At 40.2% G+C, this 24,384-nt stretch overlaps 1 protein-coding gene across 8 annotated transcripts in view; it reads right to left on the reverse strand.

Moving 5' to 3' along the window:
• TNRC6C (trinucleotide repeat containing 6C) overlaps positions 1–24,384 on the reverse strand; it is a 172,827-nt gene that overhangs the window by 12,932 nt on the left and 135,511 nt on the right. For 6 of the 8 annotated variants that reach the window (XM_019542686.1, XM_019542685.1, XM_019542688.1 and 3 more), the window contains 13 exons: positions 23,357–23,566; positions 22,363–22,529; positions 20,267–20,347; positions 18,839–18,896; positions 18,452–18,597; positions 10,952–11,101; positions 9,473–9,619; positions 8,882–9,001; positions 6,712–6,795; positions 5,604–5,835; positions 3,719–3,886; positions 2,158–2,349; positions 1,878–2,021 (listed from right to left, as the gene is read on the reverse strand). In XM_019542686.1, coding sequence (XP_019398231.1) covers positions 1,878–2,021; positions 2,158–2,349; positions 3,719–3,886; positions 5,604–5,835; positions 6,712–6,795; positions 8,882–9,001; positions 9,473–9,619; positions 10,952–11,101; positions 18,452–18,597; positions 18,839–18,896; positions 20,267–20,347; positions 22,363–22,529; positions 23,357–23,566 — 1,899 coding nt within the window. The remainder of the gene's footprint in view (positions 1–1,877; positions 2,022–2,157; positions 2,350–3,718; positions 3,887–5,603; positions 5,836–6,711; positions 6,796–8,881; positions 9,002–9,472; positions 9,620–10,951; positions 11,102–18,451; positions 18,598–18,838; positions 18,897–20,266; positions 20,348–22,362; positions 22,530–23,356; positions 23,567–24,384) is intronic. The other 2 variants (XM_019542684.1, XM_019542689.1) reach the window with 2 other exon arrangements.

Genomic DNA, 24,384 nt, shown 5'->3' on the forward strand with positions numbered 1-24,384 from the left:
ATTAAAGGACAAACCAATAACAAAGGAATCAGTCAGTGCCAAATCTTAATGTCAAGGCCTTCTTTTGACAATAATCTTGTCTCAAAATATTGCTCCTGGGGAAGAATTCTGAGACCCTGGAGAAGAGACATGACTAGTGCAGAGCATATCCCAGTGCCAAAGATATCCTTAACTCCAAAAAGCCAGCACGATTTGGCTCAGAGGAGATCATCCTGCAAAACTTCTCCAGTAACAGAACAAACCATGGATTAGGCTGGCTTTTGAATGTGGAAGGCAAAGGTAGTACTGGTGATGCTCTACTCCTGGGGGTGGCTTCCATCCAAATAGTAATATATCAGAAATAGTGGCTTTCCAGTATCACCTTTGCAGTATCAGATGCATCAAATCTAATCCTTGTCTTGGAGATGTACCACAACAATCACTCCAAGGTACCTGATGAGCGATCAATGAACATAAACTGAAAATATATATTGAAATGAATACAGTGGCAAACAACTCAGACTAAACAAAAACAAGAGCTGTCTAAACAACTAATCTAACATTAAAGTGCTTACTCTTATGCTAATTATAGAGCAAAAAGCTAATGAAGAAAGGAAACATGTCAGTAAACCCAAGACACTGCTTTCCACAGGCTTCGTCTCAAGGGAGTATATGTATCTCTACACAAGAGCTTCAGCGCTCTACATAAGAGCCTACAGTTAATTTTTCCACTATTCAGAAACCGACATGATCCAGTGCCATGAATTATTTTATAAAGGACAAGTGTACTTTTATAGTCTTGCATCAAAATCTTAGGATGACACAAAAGAAATAACTATCGGATGCATGGGAATCTGCACTAAAGCTGAATTACTTAAACTTTCCAGATTAACAGTGTAAAATCATTTTTAAAAATTTAAGTGCTCTCCCCTGAAAGGCACGTTAGGGTCATTAAAAAGTTAATTTGATATTACTCATGCACAACAAACAGTAATTTTCAGCTTGAACAGCGACTGCTTTCTGACAGCTTCCCAGCTGGTAAGCGACACAACTCAAAATTATTTAATGTAATAAAAAAACCCTGTACCTCTCCCTTCAAGTTCCACATCCCTTGCCCTGACCTGTCAAGCTCTGATTGGAAAACCTGCTTCAATGACCATTATGATTCACAATCTGAACAAACAACACACAAGTGACTATGATAGCTAAATCTACATTTTAAAGTCCTGACAGGCCCTTGGGACAAGCCTGGTAATAATTCTGTTGTCCATGTTATAGTGCTCTACTAGGCTACTATTTTCAGACCGTTTACATATAATGGTGTAGAATGACCACTAACCGACCATGCCACCATTAATCTGGTCCTTTTTCTGCCACTTGGCACCATCTGAAGGAGTAGTGGAGTTCACCGGCTTAGTGCGTTAGGGAGGTCCCTTTTCACTCTGAAGTAAAACCTGACGAAGGACAATAGCAAGGACAATCTTTGCATAGAGTAAGTTTGTTCACCATTTTTTCCTAACCCTCTCTTTGATGGTTAAAGGGAGATACAAATCTTTCATCCCTTCCTTTTTGACCCTGCAGTGACGTCACAAATGGCGAATACAAGAAATGCCATATTGTGTCAGAGCACATGTCCACAGCCCAGTATTTGTAACTCAGTGGCAGGGAGTGCGTTCAGAAGATCAGTTTGTTGCCATAGGAACAACTATTTATAAACTTTGTGTTCAGCAGCAGCAGCAGCACCATGGGCATTATCAGATCAGCTTTCATCAGCACATGGGTAACACTACTAGCCAAGATTACTCAAAAAACGGGAATAAAAACCAGTCAAAATGTTCAAAAGGAGGGAAAGAAAGTAAATCAAGTGATGTATCATGTTTTTGTGACTACAACTGTACCTCCACTCTTGAGAAGATAGCGATTAACATCTTGTATGGTGGTATTAATGGTAGGGCCAGTGGGAACACTTCCAGGAGTGACATCAGGATCATTCTCGGGGTCAATATTCTGCAGTCCTTTCCATGGCACCCCTGGATGAAATTCTGTTTTAAAAATAACCAAAGCAAGAGCCGATGAAATCTTATCCTCAAGAGAGAAGGTGCTGAGATTCAGTAAATAAAACTAGCACTTAGATTCAATGACATCAACATTTTTATGATACTAGTTCTGGTTCTTTACCTGGTGGCCAATTAATGCTTGAGCCATTGGAAATTTTATCGCTATCAGTTTTGGCACGCGACCAACTATGAGGAAGGGCTACAGGTGGACTGGCTGGTGACTCGCTGTTTTGGATCAGATCGTACCGGCCATAAGAGTCATCAATGGAGGACTTTCCCGGGGGACCAATACTTAGACCTCCAGGGATAGCACCTGAAATTAATGAAGAAAAAAGACAACTGCTTAGAGGCAGGACTAATTTTTAATCACTCCTTTTCAATTTCACTTACATTTGTAATTATTTCCCTTTGCCTGAATTAAGAAATAAAATTAACAGACACACAGCAAGAGTAACACAGCACACTGGAGTCTTCTCTTAGTATTCCTAAAAACCGTATCTGGTTAAAATCTCACTAGCACATCAAAGTGGTCTGGACTGTCAGGTTAGCAAATTGCAGTTCAGAAAAGACCTGTCAAAAAGCTGGACAATTCAAATGAGTAAGATGATTCCAATTAGGAATTATTGGACAATAACTTAATGAAGATGGTAGAAATACTTGCAGGCCAAACATTTTTGTTAGAATAATTCACATTGCTATTGACACAACCGCAGATCACAGGAACATTTACAGAGCACAGCTCTGAGAACTGAACCAGCAACACCAGGTCCAAAGCTTTGGAAGTGAAAATGCAGACAAAAATTAAAATGCGTCACAGATAGTATTTTTCAAATACCTTCAGCTACATTCACATCAGTACCTTATAACCCAAGTACTAGAAGAAGCGGCTTATGCATTTTTCTGCCAGGAGAGGGGCTAAACAATATAGCCTTCCACTTGGGTGACCTTTAGTGAAATGAGTTTGACAGTCTCTCCCCAGCTCCCAGTGCATGCATTTCAAAATCCTTCACGCAGGTGGATTCTACTGGCAGTTTGGTCGAGAAAAGCTCAATGCTATGTTATGACAAGGGTGACGAGATTTGGACCAAATTATGTTGGAAAGCTGTGAGAGATGCATGCATAACGCCTGCCACCAAGCACCAACTAGGAAGAGTCTGTTAGTCATTAAACACTCCGTTTGGTGAACAGCATTCACAAGATAAAAAAAAGACTAAGGTTCGAGAACTGACACAAGTGAGAATAGGGACAAAAGATTCTGTGCACTGCTGAATTTTAAAAAATAAAAGAGGTAGTTAGCTCTGTTATTCTGAAACCAAGCATAAGGCAAGGCAGGGTGGCACCCCCACTAGAGATGAACTGGTCCAGAGAGGCATAAAATGACATAGGCAATGCTTTATTTCACCTGATGATGTAGGAAAGTCCCCTTACAGACTAGATACTTACCTAGCTGCAGTACTGCATAAGGCAGGGGAGATGGCACCTCTCAATCAGTTAGTTTCTAAGATGCCACCTGCCCTGCCTTCTGCAATACTACAACTAGGTTAAATATCTAGTCTATAAGGGGACTTATACCAGTTTTTAGTCACCTCTCTAGGAAAGAATACCTGCAATAAAGTCATTGTGTACACTTAGAACTCGACTGTCATAATGGCAAACTGGTAAAGAAGGAAGATGCAACGTACCATGCTTGCTAGAGTTCTGGTCAAGTGAAGAAGCAGCACTAGACAGATTATCCATCGAGTTAGGGTGTGTCCACTGTGGAAGGCGAGACTGGGACTGAGAAGTATCCTTCACTGACAAACCACCAGTAATGTCCATGCTGTTTACATTCATGTTCGGGTTCAGTCCAGCTAATGGGAGAAAGATGGTTAGGTTTCCAGATTACTGTAGATCGTGAATGTTTAAAATATTAATGCTTGTTGTTTAAAGATCCAGTCAAACAAGTAATGGAAACCTAGATTTCAGTCAGCACTAATACAGAATAATGGTACGTTATTTTGCCATATGCTGGTCTTGACTGTCAGAGTGGATTTTACTCATATAAAAAGTGCCAACTTATACTTTTTGCTAAAACTCCTCAAAATTCAGTAAACACTCAAGAAAAATAAGCCCTAGCAGTCATGCATTAAAAATGCTGATGACATGTCTGCTTTTAATATTCCTAATTGGCCCAGAACAAAGTTGCTGGAAGAGTATATTAGAACCCAAAGTGAAAACTAGCGCAGCACTCTATTACTGAGGCACATTAACCCTGACAACCCTCCTGTGAACCCTTATGTTGGAGAATAAGTGTTTTTGTAGCAAACACTTTTTAAAATTATTACCACACCAGTTACCAACAGCAAACTGCCTTTGCTAATGACAGAGGGTATTGTCTTATTTATAGACATGTAATTGTTGAATGTAGAAATTATACATAAGACTAAATACATATGAATACCACTGTATAGTCAATACATTTCATATCAAAATTGTGTTCTAAAGATTTTTTTTTTTTGTCTTTCCAAGATGGGGATCTCAGGTCTTTTTGGGTACGATCTGGAAAGATAACTAATCAGAGGTTGCAGAGAGTTGCTAGGAATCTTCCATGTTTGGGCCTTTCATTTATTTATACACTTTTTTGCCTTGTGATGTTAACCAGCACCAAATCCAGCTTTCACCCATTTACTTTCCTATTTACCCCATGAAACAGGTAAAATGCAACAGCATTTTATAAAGCATAAACTGAGGCAAGAGATACTTGCTCTACACATCATACGGTAAAGTCAATGGTATTGATAGAAACAGAATCCTGAGTTCCTGAATCCCACACAAGAGCTTTAAACAAGACCATTTTTAAATACTCTCCTGGCTGTAAATTTTAGGAGAAAGCACACTGTCCAGTTAGTGGAACTACTACATAGCTATTCCATATGCTGCTACCAAAAATAAATGAAATGACCTTTTCTATACTATGGTAGAGTATAGAGCTATGTTGTAGTTGTGGTGGTCCAGAAATTATGCTAACAGTGTGTCTGCTAACCCTGAGAATGTCTCTCCACCCTTCTCTTCTGTTGTGTTTCATTATGCTGTGCCTGACTTCCTGTGATCAGAGAGCTGATGAAGAACACCTTGCATTCAAAAGCTTGTATAACTATCCCAACTACACAGCTGGTCCAGTAAAAGATATCACCCTAGGAAATCCTTGCCTCTCTTCTATACTGTAATTTAATTTAAAAGGAACACAGGAAATGCCTTACCAGTTCTCCTCTAACAGGCCCTTGAAACTGTTCTTCTCGTTTGGTGAACCAGGTCCAAGAATAATTAACTTAGTAGTTATGATATTTTGCCTCACATTTAGGACAGAGAGTTGAGGAAGACTATTAAGGGTATCAGCTATAAAGTTATTACTATGTGGGGCATGGACCATCATGATTTTGTATAAACCGTTAAACATGTATTTAAGGAATATAATTGTCGTGGATTTTTACTGTATTTTATATGTGGATCGCAGTAGGTTGCTTAAAATTGAAATAAACACCATCCTTTCTCTCTGGTGAGTGGTTGCTTTAATGAAAGAATACTTACCAAGAGGGTAAGGAGCAAAGGTGTTCGGTGAAGACTGCTGCTCTTTGGTCTGCAGGTCAGGGAGGCTGGGAGCCTGGGAATGGGGTGAAAAGCTATCCATGGCTGATTTGCCTGCAGAGGGGTGCAAAGATAGATGTGGAGTGGGAGGCTGCTGCTTCATGAGCAGTGCCTGGGCCAGCTGGCGCTGGTGCTGCTGGATCTGCTGCTGCATGTTATTGATTGTACGTGCAACCTGGTAAAAACAAATGAACAAAATTAACAAATGACAGATAGCACAAAGAGGCCCTGGTTTTGCTACGCCAGTTTCTAAGCAGAAGCAACAATACTCAGGCCTTTTAAACCAAACAAATAAGAGTAAGATAGCATTCTTACACAGAAGGGAAACTGAACTGCATTCCACATCACACAGGTCTTTTTTATTATAAAACCATGCAATTTACAGTATTTTTCTTGCATATGCCACACCCCAACATATAATACAAAACTAATTTTTGAAAGGGAGAATCAATTTTTCTAGAGTTACAACTTCTTAGAGCAAGGACAGAGCCTAATCTTGAGCTGACCAACCTTCCCTTTCCTACTCAACCAAAGATGAACCCCTAGCTGCTCCTAAAGACTGGTCTCCATGGTGGATCTATGATTAGGAAAAGAACTAAAGAGTCTCCAAGGCTGTGAAACAGGAGGACAGATACTGGAGCAGCTAGCAGACAGCAATATTGCTCTAAGAAAGATTAGTCTGATTAGTGGAACATCAAGTCCATTAAAAGACAGAGATGATTGCCAACACTGCTGGAATAAGTAACAATGAGCCGTTAAGTCAACTGACTCCCTCAGCTGTCCGAATAGCAACAAAAGAACTGCTGCACTGTGGAACAGGAATCAAAGCAGGACACTTCTAGCCTTATCAGAAAATCTGATTCCCTTAGTACATGAATCCCAACTTTGCAAGGTTGAATTTGGATGAAAAAGGTGCCTGTTAGCTGCAAGAAAATATAGTATTACAGTGTCCTAATGGTTATTTAAACTAATTTGGTGTAATATACTGTATTCTTTTAGAAAAGTAAAACTAGAATTAACATTGAAATCACGGTGGCAGGTTTAAACCTACTTGCTGCTCCTGTTGTCTCATGGGTCCGGAAACATTACGCTGAGCCTGTAACATCTGCTGCTGGATTTGTAAACGTTGGTACGCCTATGGGCAGTAAACAAAGGAGGCAAAGGTCAGATATTAAAAAAACCAAATCAATATTTTAGCTTGAACTGTGGTTGTAAATTACAACACAAAAAGTATCGCTGGGTGATGCTGTAGCCATGATGGTGCAGAGAAATGTGAGCATTCCAACTGTTATTTACCCCTGTTGTATCTGCTTCTCCCCGAGACACCTGAGGAAGGGTGATGCCTGAAAAACTGCGCATGTCCCTCCCAACTATATACAGTTGGTCCAATAAAAGGTATTACTAGTGAAGAAAAGCAAATTCCAAGATTCTTGGCTTTTCAAAGATGGTTACTGAAGTAAAAGTACTGCTGTACTTGCAACAAACAGCATTTGAAGAGACAAATATCTGAAAATGTTTGCTTTAGATGCAAAAAATGTTTTCCTTTGAGTGCACAGAATTTTTAAAAAGCAAGATAGCCAATGCTGCTAATGAGTAGGTTTGGCAGCAGTAAGCATTTAATTAAAGGCAGCAATCAAATGTTTCTGCCTAATTCATAAGAATTAGTAGTAAAAAGGGTAAGAGAAAATTACAAAAAACACTGAATTAATCATTGTGGCCCACACTGCCCTAACACTGAGGTTGAATTTTATTGCATTTGGTCAGATTAAGACAAAAACCAAAAACTGCATAGCAATAAGCGTTAATGCCCTTCCTGACACTAGGGTGTCCATAAGCTGTTCTATGATTTTAAAGGGGCTGGATAAGGAGTAAGGCATTACAGTGTAAGAAGCTGGCTGAAAAGTTTCAAGTTTCAGAGATTTTTTTCAAGCACTATATACCAGTTATTGATGTATATACAAATCCCATGTTCTTCCTTAAACCTGTGAAAGATGATGACACACTAGTTTTGGTAAACAAAGACTGTAACTGTTGATGGGGGTAAAGAAGGAGTGGCGGGGGGGTGGCAGCAGTGCAGTCACACCCCCTTCTGGCTATGCAGGACAAGAGCAGCAAGGTCCTTGAGCTCACTGGTATGTCAGGGCAGTTGCTCCCAGAGCTCTGTCCGTGCAGTGAGTGTTGAGCTCACTAGTTTCATAGACATTAGGGCTGGAAGGGACCTCAGAAGATCATCGAGTCCAGCCCCCCACCTGAAGGGCAGGAAGTCAGCTGGGGTCATAGGATCCCACCAAGATAAGCATTCAATTTACTCTTGAAGGTGTTCGATCAGAACGGGCTCTGGATGGAGACTTGGCTTTCACGCAGCTCAAGCCTGGGGAGGGGGCATAAGAGAAGGAGGGAGGCACTGCTGCTGCTACTCATTCCCTGTATTTTCTCAGGCTGCTGAATTCAGTGGGACAGGGGAGAAGGCGGTGATGGCAAACGGTGATGGTGCTCTCCCTGTGGGCTCTGGAGCCATGCAAAAAGCAGGAGCTCTGGCCAGAACTTACAGTGATTAGCTGGTAAGATCAGAGCTTATGATCCATATGGTGCTCTGACATGGGATGCACTGACAAACAATGAGCACAGGTTACTACTGCACATGAACTATGCAGCTGGAGAGGGTGTGGCTGCACCTCCTCACCACCACCCTGGATCTGCCCCATAACTATAAGGGATTTCAGAGCATCAATACTTCTAAAAAAAAAAAAAAAAAAAAAAAAACCCACAAAAAAATAGTGCGTGCCATCCATCATAAAACACCTGTGGTTTTTTATAATGTATGTAATTCTCAAACATTTGTAAATAAAATGCCACCAAGCAACACATTAATTTTGCTTAAGAACATGCTAAATTACCAACATCGAAATGAAGACAACTGGCTTGTTAATTATTGTTACCAGCATGAAATAACCAGTGTCCCCAGTATTAAATGACAATTCAGAACATTAGTCGTTGTAATGACTGAAGATTATCAAAAACACCCTACGATTATGTATTAAAGTTCCAAGAAATTAAGAAGTAATTTTATCGAAGCAATAACTGCTTGGTATTTTTAAAGCACTATCCCTTCTGTTTTTAAAATTAAGAGGGCCAATCTCTTTTTCTAAACTCCAGACGCACCTTTACAAAAACACCTTCAATAATAATTTACAGCGTATTTGCTTTGCTTTTTAACTCACCAGCTGCAGCTGATAGAGCTGGTTCAACATCGTCATATGCTGAGGATTAATTGGCGAGGTTAATAGTGCAGGGTTGAGACCAAAGTTTTTTGCTGCAAACTGCAAAAGCTGTGCTTGAACCTGGGGACATGAGAATACAACATATATATATACACACATATATACACACACACACGCGCGTGCACATACATATACACACACACACACAGTGCATATCATTGCCTGCAATGAAAATGATCAGTAAGAGCCACAGATTAGGAACAAAACAGATTTACAATTAGGGTGTCACCAGTCTTAGGAGCTTTATATCAAATATAAAAACTTTATTGAGAGAGTCACATTACAAACCTCAAATATTACCATGAAATCAACTTTTCTGAAGGATACAGAAGTAAAGAAAATATAATGCTTTTTAATGGCTTTTCTATATTATAATCTGTGCAGGTTCATTCAACCATCTAGGCAATCCTGTTAGCCAACTTTATTATTTAATCTTTTCTTTCTTCACACTGAAAATATTTCTACTCTGTGTAGTCTCATCACTATGAAACATAAACATACAATTTTCAGTACTGTGTAATTCAAGCTAACCTGAGGGGATAGAAACTGAGGCACTTGAGCACGAAGACTAGGCTGGGATGAGTTAAGAGGTTGCACTGGCGGTTGCTGCGGCTGTTGCATGGTCCTGGCTTGTGCTGCTCCGCTATTGCCAAACATACCCAGATTGCCACTTGGTATCTATAATATACAAGAAAGATGACCGCAGTTAAATGCAACATTCCACAGACTCAGTGACAGTAATGTGCCTGTGCTATTTTTTTCTCTCAAAAACCATGACTGGCATCAACAACGAAATTACCATATAATGCCTTCTATCTGTATGGGAGAAGTTTTATTGAAAATGTTATTTAGAATTTGGCAATCAAGAGCACTTATATATGCAGGACAAGAGTTTTGTACTGATGTTGGAATGGCACCAAAAAACTGACTATTTTCCAAAATAAGTATGCACGATTCTAGGATGTCACCCAAAGAACGAATGACAAAGTATTTGCCAACTATATTTGTGTGTACATGTGAAAAGGCAGAAGAATGAAACACTAAAATCCCAAATGATTACATTACTGAAGAAATTTCTATTTGGCTCTAACACATCTTTACGTTATACAGTTCGAAATAGATGTGTTATCAGTGCAGTCATTGCTTTCCAAAGATGTGCCTTATGAGTTGTAGGTCCTGGACAGATATTGCCTCCAGGAAAGTAGTTAAGAAGACTCCATCATACTCAAGCTAACAATATTAAGTCAAAACCACTGTAGAAGGATACAGAATTTTATTGTGTAAAATCTTTTTCCTTTGCTGCTATTTCAGTTTAAATGGCAAAGCTATTTTCCTCATCATCAGGCACTGTATAACCTCAAAATTACTTTGTTCATGATGAATATTCCTTTCACCCCTTGGTGAGGATCTCTATTTCCCCTCCTTTTTTCTCAGTCCCTCAAACACTCTTCTCACAAGGCAGATGAAAGATAGCTCCCTCCATACTCTTTCGGTCACCTAGAGATGCTCACTAAAGATGTAGTAAGTTGAGTGCTTTCCCAGCAGTAGCAGTAGGACAAATGTGCAACCCACCCCCCTACCCAAATTGTATCATTAATGAATTAGCCAGTGAGGGCTAATTAGAAGAAAGATTTTGTTTTAAATAAATATTAGAACAATCAGCAGTCTCAGAAATATAGAAACGATGTCAATTGTTTATGGTTTAGTAAAATTTACCATATATGTGTGGTTGAAGTTCTTCTGTACTTCAAAGAACCTTGCTCAGTATAAGCCCATAGTGACAGGCAAATAAATACACAGATGCAGGTAAATTTTACATTAATGCTGATTATGCACTGTGGCCATTTAAGGGAAAGGTTTACAAAGCAGATAGTTTCTTCTGGCATTTTATGCAAACATCTGAACTTATTTTCAGTTTACATCACCATTTCCAAAAGGGAAGAGAAATCTCTCTAGCAGTGAGTTCGAGAGAGATGGAATTCAAATTGTGATCTCTCAGAACCTCCTTACCTGTCTAGAAGAATTCAAGTTTTGCATGCCCAGCCCTGAGGCAATCCCGCCCAGGGCCTGATTAGGGAGTGCACTGTTTGAAAGGGGGAGCTTCAGGCTTGGTGAAGGCAAAAATGGTGAAGTAGTGGGCTCTTCCACTAGGCCGCCATCCTGATTGGAGAAAGAAAGGGTGAGCTGTGTGCAGTGCCCACAAGTGGACAGAGCACAAACCAGTTTTCCCATGGAAATATAAAGGGGCATGGATGAATAAAAGATCAAAATAGTTTAAAAAGAAAAAAAAGGCATGAGCAACAGGAAATGAAAAGTATGGGGTGGAAGAAAGAAGAAAAAGAGAAATAGGATTAAGGAATTGTTTTTCTTTCGTTCTTTTTTTTTTTTTTTTTGCAAATGCACAAATTCATGTTCATTCTCAAACACCCACCCAGTATAAATAAAGAGTGGTGCCATGTTTCAAGTCTGCTATCAACAAAGTAAAACAAATTTCCTGGCCTTGAAGGCAAAAAAACCCGTGAATCAGACTGCTTTCACTTCCCCTATTGTCTCCTATCTAGCAGCACAACAAATGAGGGTACAGGGGCAGCAAGTTTTAGAAAACTTCTGTTCTTTTCTCCCATCTGTGGTACACTGTCAAACAGCACAAACGTGAGACATGAACTTTGGAAAATGTGAAGCTACGAAGGCCAGATGAGCTCATTTTACATGTTCTTTAACAGAATGTCATGGGATCACTAGTCTGGTTTCAGTTCCAAATCAGACTTCAGCTGTTCAAAAAACACATTTGCCTTAATCCTCCTTCTCAACCCTGGTTCAACTAGATAGCAGGTTTGTAACCTAGTACTACACTAACTTACTAATTCTCACAACTAAATTCTAGCATTTAGCAAACCTACAGAACTTGGAAAAAACAAAGACTAGTTATACTCTCTCTGTGTGGACTCCGTAGTTGTGTGACTGAAGTGCTGTCCCCTTCCCTAAGGCATAAAATCAATGCTTAGCAATAAGAAAGATGTCTGGTGTCTAGCATCACAAAAGGCAGCTGTAAGAAGAGAAGAGTGTAGAACTTATGCACAGTGTGACAGCTTACTTTGAGAAAGGAAAAAAAGCTTTTTTTAGGGCTTAGTAAGATAAGTACAGAAACTGGCACATAACCCTCACCTAGACTGGTGTAGGGCTACAGTCATTACAGTGGAGTACTTAATTCCTAATATACCTTAATAGCTGGCTTATAGGGTAGAAATCTGTGCCCTAATACGTCCAAGCAGTCAGAAAATTGCTAAATATTAAGCAACATCCTTTATCTATAAAATAAACCAATCCTTTAACTAGACACCCAAATAAATGACCTAATACAGTGTCATTTTCAGTAAACTACGTTATAAATTAATCCTGTAAAAATGTGTTTTCAACTGCTGCCTTTTGATGCAAAGAAAAAGTTATTTTATGATCAGCCAAACTGACACTTGACTTGGTGTTTGAATATCTTGAGGGGGATACTGACATTTTTTAATGATATCCCCAAGGCCTTTCAGCTCAAGATGTTTTACATTCTACTGGACATCAGTCACACTCCACAAACAACTGCAGCTTGCATGACAGTAACAGGTTCAAGGCTTTCTCCTCTCTAGATCACGGACATATGTTTGCAATTTTTTCTTTTTTTCTTTGACCCTAGACTTGGGGAAGTTACTGTAGATTTGTGTATTCTTTCTTTTTGGTGCCAGCATCCCTTACACAAATAGAAGCCTAGCACAACTAGTATGGGTTGACAAAAAAAAAAAAGTATTACCAAAGAGATTGCCACCCTTTCCTCCTCATTTAAAAAATGTCTAGTGAATGCAGTGCTGATAAAATGCATTAGAATGACTCCATTGGAGACTTACAGAACAAATTCAGCCTGGTTACTTATAGCAGCAGCTGCCCAGAACTTCCTCACTACCAAACTGAAGAAAATGTATTTCCTGGTGGTTCAGCAATCATACTCATTTGCCCCTGTAGTTTTTTTTACTGAGATGTCCAATGCAGCTGCCACATGTAATGTAAGCATTTATCCTCTAGAACTGAGATCAACTTACATCAGTGATCAATAAGATCTTTTGGTAATTACCAGTCTAGAACTGGCTGGATTTGTACCGACAATCTAAAGTTTTACAACTCATTACTAATCTCCAGGATCCAGTTCAAGCCTAATTTCCATCCCCAAGTCCATTTCTGATATTTTTTTAAAGTAAGTGCTTTTGTTCCCCTCCAATTTCAACCATGTCTCCTATTAACTTAACTGATTTATTTTATGCTTGGCCTGCCAAAACCTCTGAAATAGAGTATGTTTCTGAAAGGACAGGAAAAGACTAAATTCCTAAGGATAGGTTAATAACCTTTCCGTGTTTGTACAATGCAGAACCAATCCATAACTTGTGTTCCTCAATACAGATCATTACTTCTAGCTCATTACTTCTAACTCTTTGAAAATATGTGACAGAATTCTCAAGTCTCATGTACCATGTGAGAGACAAGAGAAATCATTTTACCCTGTTTTTTCAGGTGTCTGAGATACTGATAGTTCAGCACAAGATTCCCTCACACTTCAGTGATCACAGAGTAACAACTGTCACTATCTGATCCCACAGAGCCTTCAAGAGAGTCCTGAGACTGCAAAGAAAGCCAAAGCTTTTTCCACAAGCCAATTATAAATGGGTAAGTAGACTATTTTTAAAAATGCAAATCCTATCCTCTTAAAGAAAGTAAACATTTTACACCTATAAAACTGAACAGATATGGAAAGAAAAAAAACAAAAAAATCACACCAATCCTAAAGGTGGGTGTGTGAGAATCCGGCAAGATGGTACGCTCAAAGATGCAACTGTGACTTGCTCACAATATTTCCATTCCTGGAAACTAAGGAATTTCAGTGAGGCTTTAGAGTAAAAGCAATAAACACTTGAGAGTGATGATGCGTGAATGGATGGTGGAATGAAGGAAACGTATGTGCGTGTGTGTGCGCGCGTGTGTGTAGTAGGGTACAGTAAAAAAATTTTTAAAAAGCCGACAAATAATCATACAGGTGCAAACAAAGGTCCTCAAAAAGACAAATGACTTAAAAAAAAAACCTGTCCAGATTATCTGACTGACCTGTTTCGAATGTGATGGTAAGAAGAATATATAAGGCTGAAGGAACTAGTTGATATTCATATTAAAAAAACAGGTATTAATAATCTAGGCATTGAGGAAAGAGGTTTAAGAAAGAAGCTAAAGGTGGAAACCAGGCATCAAGCCTTGTGATGTCAGAGGCTTTAATGAAGGAGGAACATTTGCACTGAAGAAGAAAATGAATTTGGAACGGACAATTTCACATGGTTTTATATACGCTTAGGAATACAGACGTCACGGTGGAGACTTGGACCTCAGCAAGGATGGAAGATTAGTAGCGCAGATGGAACAGTGTAGGAGTGGGGATAAGGTGGCAAAAGGCAAAGAAATGAGCCTTCCTGGATGTCAGTGAAGTTGACAGAGAAAGCTGACCACACAGGCTTGAAACTGATGCCATACGAGGCAAATGATGTCCAATCAATGCCATATCTTCTGGCACTGCTTTCAAGGAAATGACTAAGCCAGGCTATTAGTTTTCTTCAATGTATCAACCGGACTTTTGGCTATGTACACCCAATATTCCAAAATTTTCAGAAGAACTAGCTTTGTACTAACAAATGCCAGGATCAAAGAAAGCTCAGGTATCCTGAAATGCAATGCCGTAAGTTGGCAAGACTTTCTTCTAGCAAAAGCTTGACCATGAGGCACTCAATGTGGGAAGCAGATGACTTGGCCCTTGGTAAGATGCATTCTGAACTTCACCAGCTGCGACAAAGAAATACACTTGACTGGGATAGTTTAGTCAGGGCTGATTCTGCCTTTAGCAGGGGGTGAGGACTAGATGGCCCTACTATCTTATGATCTCTGATGCTGAGAAAGTAAGCCAGAACAAAGTTTCAAGGCACATATTTGGTTACATAAACTATTGATATTCCAAAGAAAATGAGAAAGAGAGCATGTCCAGCATATTGCATCACAATAAGTCATTAAAGATCTGGAAGTTACCACACCACAATACAGAGGGCTGAGAAAGGATCTGAACAAGTTTTTCAAAGAAGTGGTAAACAGTGATAGTACTGTGGCTCATATCAGACAGCCAAAGCTGTGGGCCACAGTGCCCAAGTAAAAAGAGCTGACAGGCACACAAGCAGTACAAATATTTAGTAATCTACTAAAGACTCAGCAAAATTAAACCAAAAGTATAGCCACTGAGGCTGCTCGTAGACATTAAAACAACAAAACAAAACAAAAAAATGGAGCTTTACTTTAAACTTGGTGTTTTCCCATACCAAGCCTAGCACATGCTCAGAAGAGGCAGCATGTTAGCTGGACCTGGCTCACCCAACGTCCGTATAGTTTGGGCGCTTTAGTGGGGCTTTTTTGGTCCTTTCAACTAATAGGTGATTGACTCAGCTTAAATAAAAGTGCCAAAAAGCCCCACTGAAGTACCTGATCTATACAGAAGCCGCGGAGCATGTGCTACTTACTTCAGTAAAGCACTTTTCGGGGTTTTTTTTGGTTAACATCTGCAAGCAGCCTACATTGACAAAACAATCAAAGACCGGGCTGAAGCAAAAGTGGACGGAAGATCTCAGTTCAGTCATGGCAGGGGACTGGGTGCCTTGACCACAAACAAGGAAGGACACCCTGGTTTGAACGATTTAAAAAATAAGGCAGTGCCAACTGGTAGACGCATGCACTGAAATAATATCTCGGGGGGGGGGGGGGGAGACTTTTAAGCAGATGAGTTACATGAAATCCAAGCATGAAAACAGGTAAATATATATTCTGGATTGGATCACAATGGAATTTTCTCTTTGTTAAAGAAGAAATTGTGACAGATCATTTCTATAGCGAGTTTTTACCTGCTGTACAAATATTGATACTGATATTTTACTACTTAGCACCTGTTACACTTAACACATTTTATATTAAACACTAATGAAGCATAGATCTGGCCTCCCTCTCTGGTAATGATGTAACTGCTCCTAGAAAGGAAATGGTTAACTGTCATACATCACATTGTCTCACATACAACATGCCCCTGAATAACACACCTGGTTTTTGAAAGACAGAATGGAGGAAACATTTTTTTTCCCAGACTTATGGCTGCACAAAGCAGGGACAGAGCCTTAATCTTCAGCTGACTTGCTCTCCTTTTCTTGCTTAACTAAAGCTGAACCCCTAGCTGTTCTTGAAGCCTAGTCATCATGGGTGGATATATGATTTTGAAAGTCTCAAAGAAGATAGGAAGAAGAGACCAAGAGCAGCTAGCAGACAACAAAACTGCCCTAAGAAAGGTTAGCTTGATTAGTGGAACATCAAGACCATTAAAAAGGAGAGACGATTATTAACACCAATGGAGTGAAGCACAATGAGCCATGAACAACTACCTCTCTCAACTGCCTAAATAGTAAGGGAACAGCTGCTGCACTGTGGAGCAGGAACCAAAGACGGATATTTCTGTCTTTGGAAGAAAATCAGCTTCCACGCTTAATACACACCCTGTAATTGCGGGGGGGATGATTTTTGGGAGAAAGGTTTGTGTTGTATGTGAGAAAATACAGTATGTATTAATTGTATATACATGATCATAGGAAAAATTATTTAATTAGCATACTAATTAAGGCTTGCCACAAATAAATAGATTGACAGTTGTTAAGAACTGATAATTATTTTAAGCTGAGGGATAGAGGATAGGATGAAAGAAGAGCCAAGTGAGAAAGACGTTCAAGAAAAGGGGAAGAATGATATAATAGACCCCATGCCATTTCTGAGATGAAAGTAGGACTTGGAAGAACAACATGGCATTCTTAAAACAAGCCAGTGCTTTGCTAAAATACATTTAGCGAGAGGAAAACTGCCATGACTCTAGACTGAAGCACTGAGACAAGGTTTTTGATGTGGAACTGAGGCAAGCTCAAAGCACGTAAGGTTCCTTTGCAATTAATTTTACTTTACAACTTGAGTCTTGGTTTATAGCCAGCAGCATTTTTAGCCACAGTAACAGATGGTATAGTTCTGTACCTACAGTCATTTGTTTGTTTGTTTGTTTGTTTTCTCATAATCATACCTTCAGCAAAATGTTTGGGCTCAAAAAAAGCAAAAAAAGTATTAAGAGCCTACAACAGTTGCCAACATTTACCAATTGTTAAAATGGTGGACTGGAATGTGAAATAGCACATTCATTTTCTATTCATGATATAGGGAAATACTGCAGGATCTCAGATCCAGCTATGTACTAATTCTCAGAATCCCAACTTTTCAATGAAGACAACAATAGAAAAGAACTGCAAAAGTACAGGAAGGTCTAAAGCTGAATGGTGCCTAGGACTAGTAGCACACTCTTTTTCATGTTTACAGGGCTGGTTTTAATCTAGCCTGCATTAATAAGACTAGGTGTCATAACAGCTCACACCCTGTGAAGAGTCTGTGAAATTAACCGCTTTTAGCACATTTGCTAGAATATACCACATGCCACCCTCCCCAACCATGCCTTCTGCTCCAAGCTGGCACCTTTAATGGAGTTTCAAAGGGCTTAAGAAATACATGGGTGAGGAATCTGAACTAGTTTTTTTTCCTCAGTAGTTCCCCCAGAGGGGACTGAAGCATTGTGAATTTAATGGTGCCATTGTTTAAGAGAACTACAGTCTACAGAACAGTTAACCCGACCCTTTCCAGAGGCTGACAGTTCCCCAGAGAAGCTGTGAGAATGGACATATTGCAGGCTTGGTTCAAGGAAGGGGCAAAAGGAAACCCTGGTGATCATCTACCTTCAGTGCACCAGGTTCAACCTCTCTCCTACCTCTTCTAGAAGCTCCTTATAAAGTTATGTTTTCACTTCTCCTCACATTCTTTCTTTTGTGCATTTCATATTTATGGCATCACCAAATACTGGAATCTCTCAGTATTTTTTTCTGGCACTGGCCAAAATGCCCATAGGTGAGTTTTAAAATCTATTTTTGGTCTTTTCTTGGCTCATTTATCTTGGCACTGCAAGCAGTGTCCACTGACTCCTTGAACTTATTTACATATTTCTGTTTAGGGTTCTGTGCTCAGTGCCCTATCCATTTTCTTTATTTTTAGGCTAGAACTTTCACTCAGATTTCTTTTTATGTAATATCCATCCCATGAAATTAGCTGACCAAGTCGCCAGACATTCATTCAATTGAATGGGCAGAGCCTTTAATTCTAGACTCTGCTCACCTTTCCAGGACAAATAAACTGGCCAATACCATAGGCATTAAATTCACACAAGTAAAACAAAGAAAGAAAAGGAAAAATAATGTGACAAGACAGAGACACATCTGTAAGTTCACTTCTATTAAGATGTCTGTGCTAGACAACAGAAATCTGTAGCTCTTTCTAAATTCCAACCTGTTTGTCTGTAATTATAACTCATATTATTGAATTTACCTTGTCAAGGAAAGTGGGGCGGTCCATGGAAGACTCTTTGGAGATTGGTGGTGGGCGGCAGCCAAGGGGTTTGGTGACCATTCCATTATAATCGGTCACTCCCATTCCACGCTTGTCCATTTCCACCTTCTTTTCCAGCAGAGCACCTGCACAGAAATGAAGATAGCAGGAGGGAAAGGTGATGCAAAAGCAAAGCAAATATACATACATGCTACAACTTAAAACAAAACTAGAGACTATTTATATACCTATTCAAATCAATATTCAGTTTACATAAAAAACTAAAATACATTTTATCAATGAAAACATAATTGTGGGTTTGACATACAATGCTAATTTAAATGGATCAGATCATTTCCTGACATGCCCTTAAAGAAGAAGACTTACTCATGGCCTGATCAAGATTCATATTGTTGCTTTTCAAGGCCTCTTCTGCTGGTTCTCTCTGTAAACAGCAAAGATTTGGTTATAATTGTGCTTCAAGCAAAATGTAAACACATTTTACAGAACTCCAGGCCAACTGGGAAGTTACATGATTCTTTTAAGTCTTGGGTCACTGTCACTTATTACCATATTTATTTGATTCTAAGATGAGGTTTCTTCCCCCATTTAACATGGGGGGGGCCCTTGTCCTAGAATCAGGTATGAGGGCAGTGGTGGGGCAGATAGCTGGGACTATAGCCACAGTTGCTGCCTGCCCTTCTGCCTACCCTGGATCCACTACCTCTGCACCCTGCCATGTCCCCACTGCAGCTTCTTCCCCCCACCATTACCCTACACTCCCATGTAGTCTCTGCTCCCCGATATGCCCTTCCCTCATCACCCTTACACCTTTGCTCTCACTGGCAGGCTCTGGCTGTGCTGCAACCTAGGGCACAGAGCGTGGCCCCATGCAGTCAAGCGCGGCCTGCATAGCTGCTATTGGGGCTGGGCCTATGCTCAGTGCCCCAGGCTAGAATGGGGACAGAAACTGCTGGTGTGAAGCAAGGGTAAGAGGGTGGCAGGGAAATGAAAGTGGGGAGTAGAGACTAGGGAGGAAAGCAGGGAACAGAGGCAGGGTGGGAGAAGGGCACGATAGAGAGCTGAGGCAAGCTGCTGGACGTCCCCACACCACTGGCCCACCCCACTGCCTGCCTCCATGTAACAGTGGGGGTATGTATTAAAGATGACCCTCCATTACTTAGATTCTATACTGTACATGTAAAATTGTAACAAATTTTCCAAGTATAAAATCTAATCATTGGGGGGGGGGGGGGCACATTTAATTCAGGGCTGTCTTAGATCTAGGTAAAAATGATAAGTGACATTTTTATACACAATTTTTCTGCTTCTGCAAATTATGATGCGTTTCACACACATCTTTGGCTTGTATCAATTGGCCAACTGCATATCTGCTCTAAAAATGTAAATAATTTCCTCCTTATATTTAAGTCTACACCTATTTTATAAATTTTCAAATCACTGCCAAACACCTGACTCTCATAAACACATTACTCCCGATTTCATTTGTTTGGGAGAGACTGGGGAAAAAGAAAAGGGTCTATTACAAGCTCAAACTAATACCCAAGTTAAAACAAACAGAAACTTTTTAAAGTGCTGCTGGATTTGTCAAAGTTAAATATGTCACTGTCCACCCTTTCTGGAAGCTTCTGAAACCATACAGATATAAATGAGCAAATGCAGCTAAAACTCCCAAACCTGATTTCCCTTTTCAGCAAGACCAATGATAGTATCTGCAATGCAAACGGTTAAAAATATACTCTCTCAGCTACGAAAGCCAAGCCACAAGACAGGTTGGATAAGAATATTACTCACTGGGAAGCCCATGTCTGTGAGCTGTTTTATCAGACGGTTCATTATCCAGGCCTCATCTTGCTTGCTAGATGTCTTCATGCCCTGGGTAAATAAATTGGAAATACCATTAATTGTCTATTTTCCATATTCATAGCAGTGAGAGGCAGCCAAATCCATGGCAGGTTTCCCTTATTAATACTGCATGTTGCTTCAGGGTGCATTTGTACAATATTTATAACATATACATGAACCCCACAAACAGGATATAATTACACTTCTCTTTCCCCAGAGGACGTGACACAAATTTTACCTCATCTGATCAGGTGTTGTAAAGAACTACTTACTACCTGATTTGCTGAGCAATAAACAAAGCTACCCTATCTCAGAATATCATTATTTCATTTCATTTCTCTGTGGGATAACACAATGGAGTCAGAATTTCTGAAACAGTATAAAGCTTCCTCAGAATACTCTAAAAATTGTATTTGCAAATGTAAAGATAATAATCTGTCAGAGTCTATTCAGGCTATTCACTGAACTAAAGAGTGAAATAGATATCTTTAGTAGAACTCTCAACAACTTTTTCATCTGAAAACCTGATGTGCAGCTCTCCAAATGATCAGACAACAAATAGACACCTACTAAAGGCGTTAGTCACAAAAACTGCCTGATCAATCAATGGTCCATACAGCAGAACTGGCAGACTAATTAAACAACAGTTGTATATACAAACTATATTCCTAACCCCTTTACAGCAGAAGTTGTCTTATGTTTTGACATAAGGATTATTTTTTCCTCATGTGATTAAAAAACAAGCTTAACATAAATATGGGTGTTATTGTCCACCACGGGTCAGTTAATTTTTTCCTTTATTCTCACACTTGCAACACAAAGCAGATATTTTTGCTGGACTTTTCCTTGATAGACCAAAGCCTAAGAAGATGTTCAGGTGGCTCCCTGAATGATTTTGCTTTTTTTTTGGTAGTATTATGAACCTGTAGTATTAACAAGTTCATAATATACAGAAATTTGTAAGACACAAAGGAAACGAATGATAAAACCCGAAATATTAGACATAAGAAAAAAGTAAGAAATCCCACCCCTGGAAACATCCTGCAAATTCATCCATTCTAGGCACAACTCTATTACTGAAATAGATTACAGCGACAGAGGAACAGATTACAATTAATGTGAAATGGGGAAACATTTGATTATCCACTGTTTAGTTAAGGGGTTGGTAAATGGCAGCTTTTACTTTAGTTACCAGAACAAGTGTTCAGACACCTATTTCCCCACAATTACTGCACACATATTCATCGTTCATCGAGAGAGGGAGAGAGAGAAAGAGGCTGCTTGTACATGTGACAGGGGTTCAGTCCCCTAAATTGAAATGTCGCAATTAAAACCCACCATTTCAATTGAGGGCCTTTCGTCACTGTTATAGGGAGGGGCCCGATCCTTTTTTTTCCCCCCTTGAGGAGCCTGCCCGCCTCTCCCACAGCCGGGGGATGAGCTGCCAGCAGGTCGAGCAGCCCCCGAGCTGCAGGGGGGCTGGGCCCTCCCTCTGCGGTGCTGACGTACCCTGGGGCTGCCAGGATGGACTGCCAGTGAGTGGGTGCTGCCCAAGGGGTGCCGCTGATGTGGAGGGAAGGTCTAGGGCCCCCTGCAGCTTGCCTCCCAGCCACAGAAGAGGCAGGTGGGCTCTGTGGGCGGAGGGGGGAAAAAAAGAAAAAAGGGACCAGACCCCTCACCGCTTAATTTTCTTCCCCTCAGCAGAGCCTGCCTGCGCGAGCTGCTGCTGGGCCATGAAGCCCCTGAGCTGCGAGGGGGACTGGTTCTTCCTTCTGTGGCAGCGGCACCCCCCCAGAGCACCCAGGTGGGGTGCTAGCTGCACAGGTGGTGCCCCAGCTTGCAGGCAGCACCCGCCAGATCCAACTCTGCCCCAAGCCCATGTGCTGGAAGCCCGCCAGATGCTGCTCCCCTCGCAGGCTCAGGGAAGAGTTGGGTCCAGTGGGTGCTGCCAGAGATATGTTTATAAAGAAAACATATACCATATGTTGCCAGAACTGCATTCCAACCGTATTCATTTCCCTAGTTGTTTCTTATCTTAGTCCTACCTTTGGAAGTCCTTTCTTCGGGGCATTCCCCCAGGAATTACAGGAGGAATTGCTCTCTTGTGAAGCAGTATTATTCCACATATCTCCTTCTTCATCTTCCCACTGACTAGTACTGAGATTCACTTCATCCCCACCACTGCCCCAGCCTTCTTGCATAGATTTTGAAGCTGGGAAGAAAGAAATAGTTCTAGTCATTTTCTCTGTGACTTTAATCCCTTAAGTTTACAGATACATTCATTCATACTGTATTCATTACCTTAGCAGCCAAATATTTTTCCAATACAGGTTCTTCAAAAAGCTTAATAAACATTAATCTTTAGTTCTCTTCCCATGAGTGGGAGAGAAGGGGTGAATAATAATAAAAAAATTATTATTATTGTGGGGAAAGTAGCAAACAACAGTCTTATTTTTATCTTGAAGGCAGCGATATCTGTGATAATTCCATTCTCTTAAGAAATATAGTTCCAAAGCCGTGCCCAGCCACTAAACATACATATTATCTCCTCCTCTTGTGGATCTTAGCCTTCTAGTTAACACTCTTGTCCCTGAGAAACACAGTTGAAGATAACAGTTACAACTATGTGGCGCTGCTATTTGTCCCTGGAGAAACACACTCCAGGGAGCTCATCTGGAGGCTCCCACTAAGTTTATCTCCTTTCATCTAGTTAGTGACTAGACTGACATAGCTGTTCACATTTTGTGAGTGAGATAAGAATTAAGCCCATTTGTGTTTGAGCTTAAAGTTTCCCCTTCTGTATATCTTTAGCAGATTATTCATAATTGTGTACCAAGGATACATATATATTCAATACCCAATAACTTTGAATCCTAGTGTAAAAATACGATGACATTTTCTAAATCACAACTGAAACTAAAAAACGTCTTAACTGGACAAAGATATGGGAACCAAATGTTACTGAAAAATGCATCCCGACTGTTCCTCCCACTTTCTATCCCTCTCCCCATTCAAAATAACACGAATGCATGCATTTACCTGGTTTGCACAGTGCTGGGGCAGCAGCTGGAGCACTTGTTCTTCCATATGTCCCTGCCGACTCGGCAGAATTATCTCCCCACCCTGCACCACTGCTGGGGGGTTTCCCCCATGCTGAAGTGCCATTATCAACTGCAGCAGAAGGGGATGAGGGCTCTCCCCAAGAAGCGTCAGTCTTTGTGTGGACAGCAGGCATCTCTCCCCAGCCTGCTGAAAACACGAAGAGAGGGGGGAAGGGGAAAAAATAAATCAAACTGAGAGAAAACAGAAAAGAAATAGAAGAACAACAACAGTTTCCTTTTCTGAATACATTTCCAGCTACATCTATCATTAAAATGGCTTTTTTTGTTGAGAGCATAAAGCAGCAGGGCAGACACAATGGATTTAATTAGGCATGTAAAAAAATCCATTTGACTTGCTCTCAAATTTCTTTTTCTTAATTGAACTTCATGATATGCATTTGTCAAGACTGAATCATTTTTACCAACTGAATTTAGGCAGATGGGCAGGCAAGTTTATCCACACTGCTTTACAAATGTAGCCTGGCCCTGATCTGGAGATACCAAACTCCTTCAACGAAAAATCAGCTCCTTAAGCAGCACCTGAATTGAGACATTAATCTCAAACAGTCAATGCAGGGGTTTGGGCGATCCAACACTCCACTAGATGAGTTTACACTGAAAATGTACACAACCAGGACTATAATTGAACTGAAAGGTTTCTGTGATCTGAATTGAAGTTTTTTTTATTCCCCAACACTTTGCAGACGGTTACAATTGCTTTCTTAAACCTTAAGTACTAAAATACTTGATCTTTTTTGACCACCTCTAATAAGACGATACATTTCATAATCATTTCATCATTTTTATGGGACTCCTCCAATCCCTGAGGCTCTCTAATGCAATCAATATCCTTCAATATCAGAGATAGATACACCTGAAGTTAGAATCCAATCCAAACCAGGTAGGGAGGCTGCAGATTCAAGGCACTATTGTCATATATTTTTCATGTTATGTAGTACCTTACAT

The sequence above is a fragment of the Crocodylus porosus genome, unplaced genomic scaffold, assembly GCF_001723895.1.
Source record: "Crocodylus porosus isolate Cpor-Errol unplaced genomic scaffold, CroPor_comp1, whole genome shotgun sequence".
Lineage (NCBI taxonomy): Eukaryota > Metazoa > Chordata > Crocodylia > Crocodylidae > Crocodylus > Crocodylus porosus.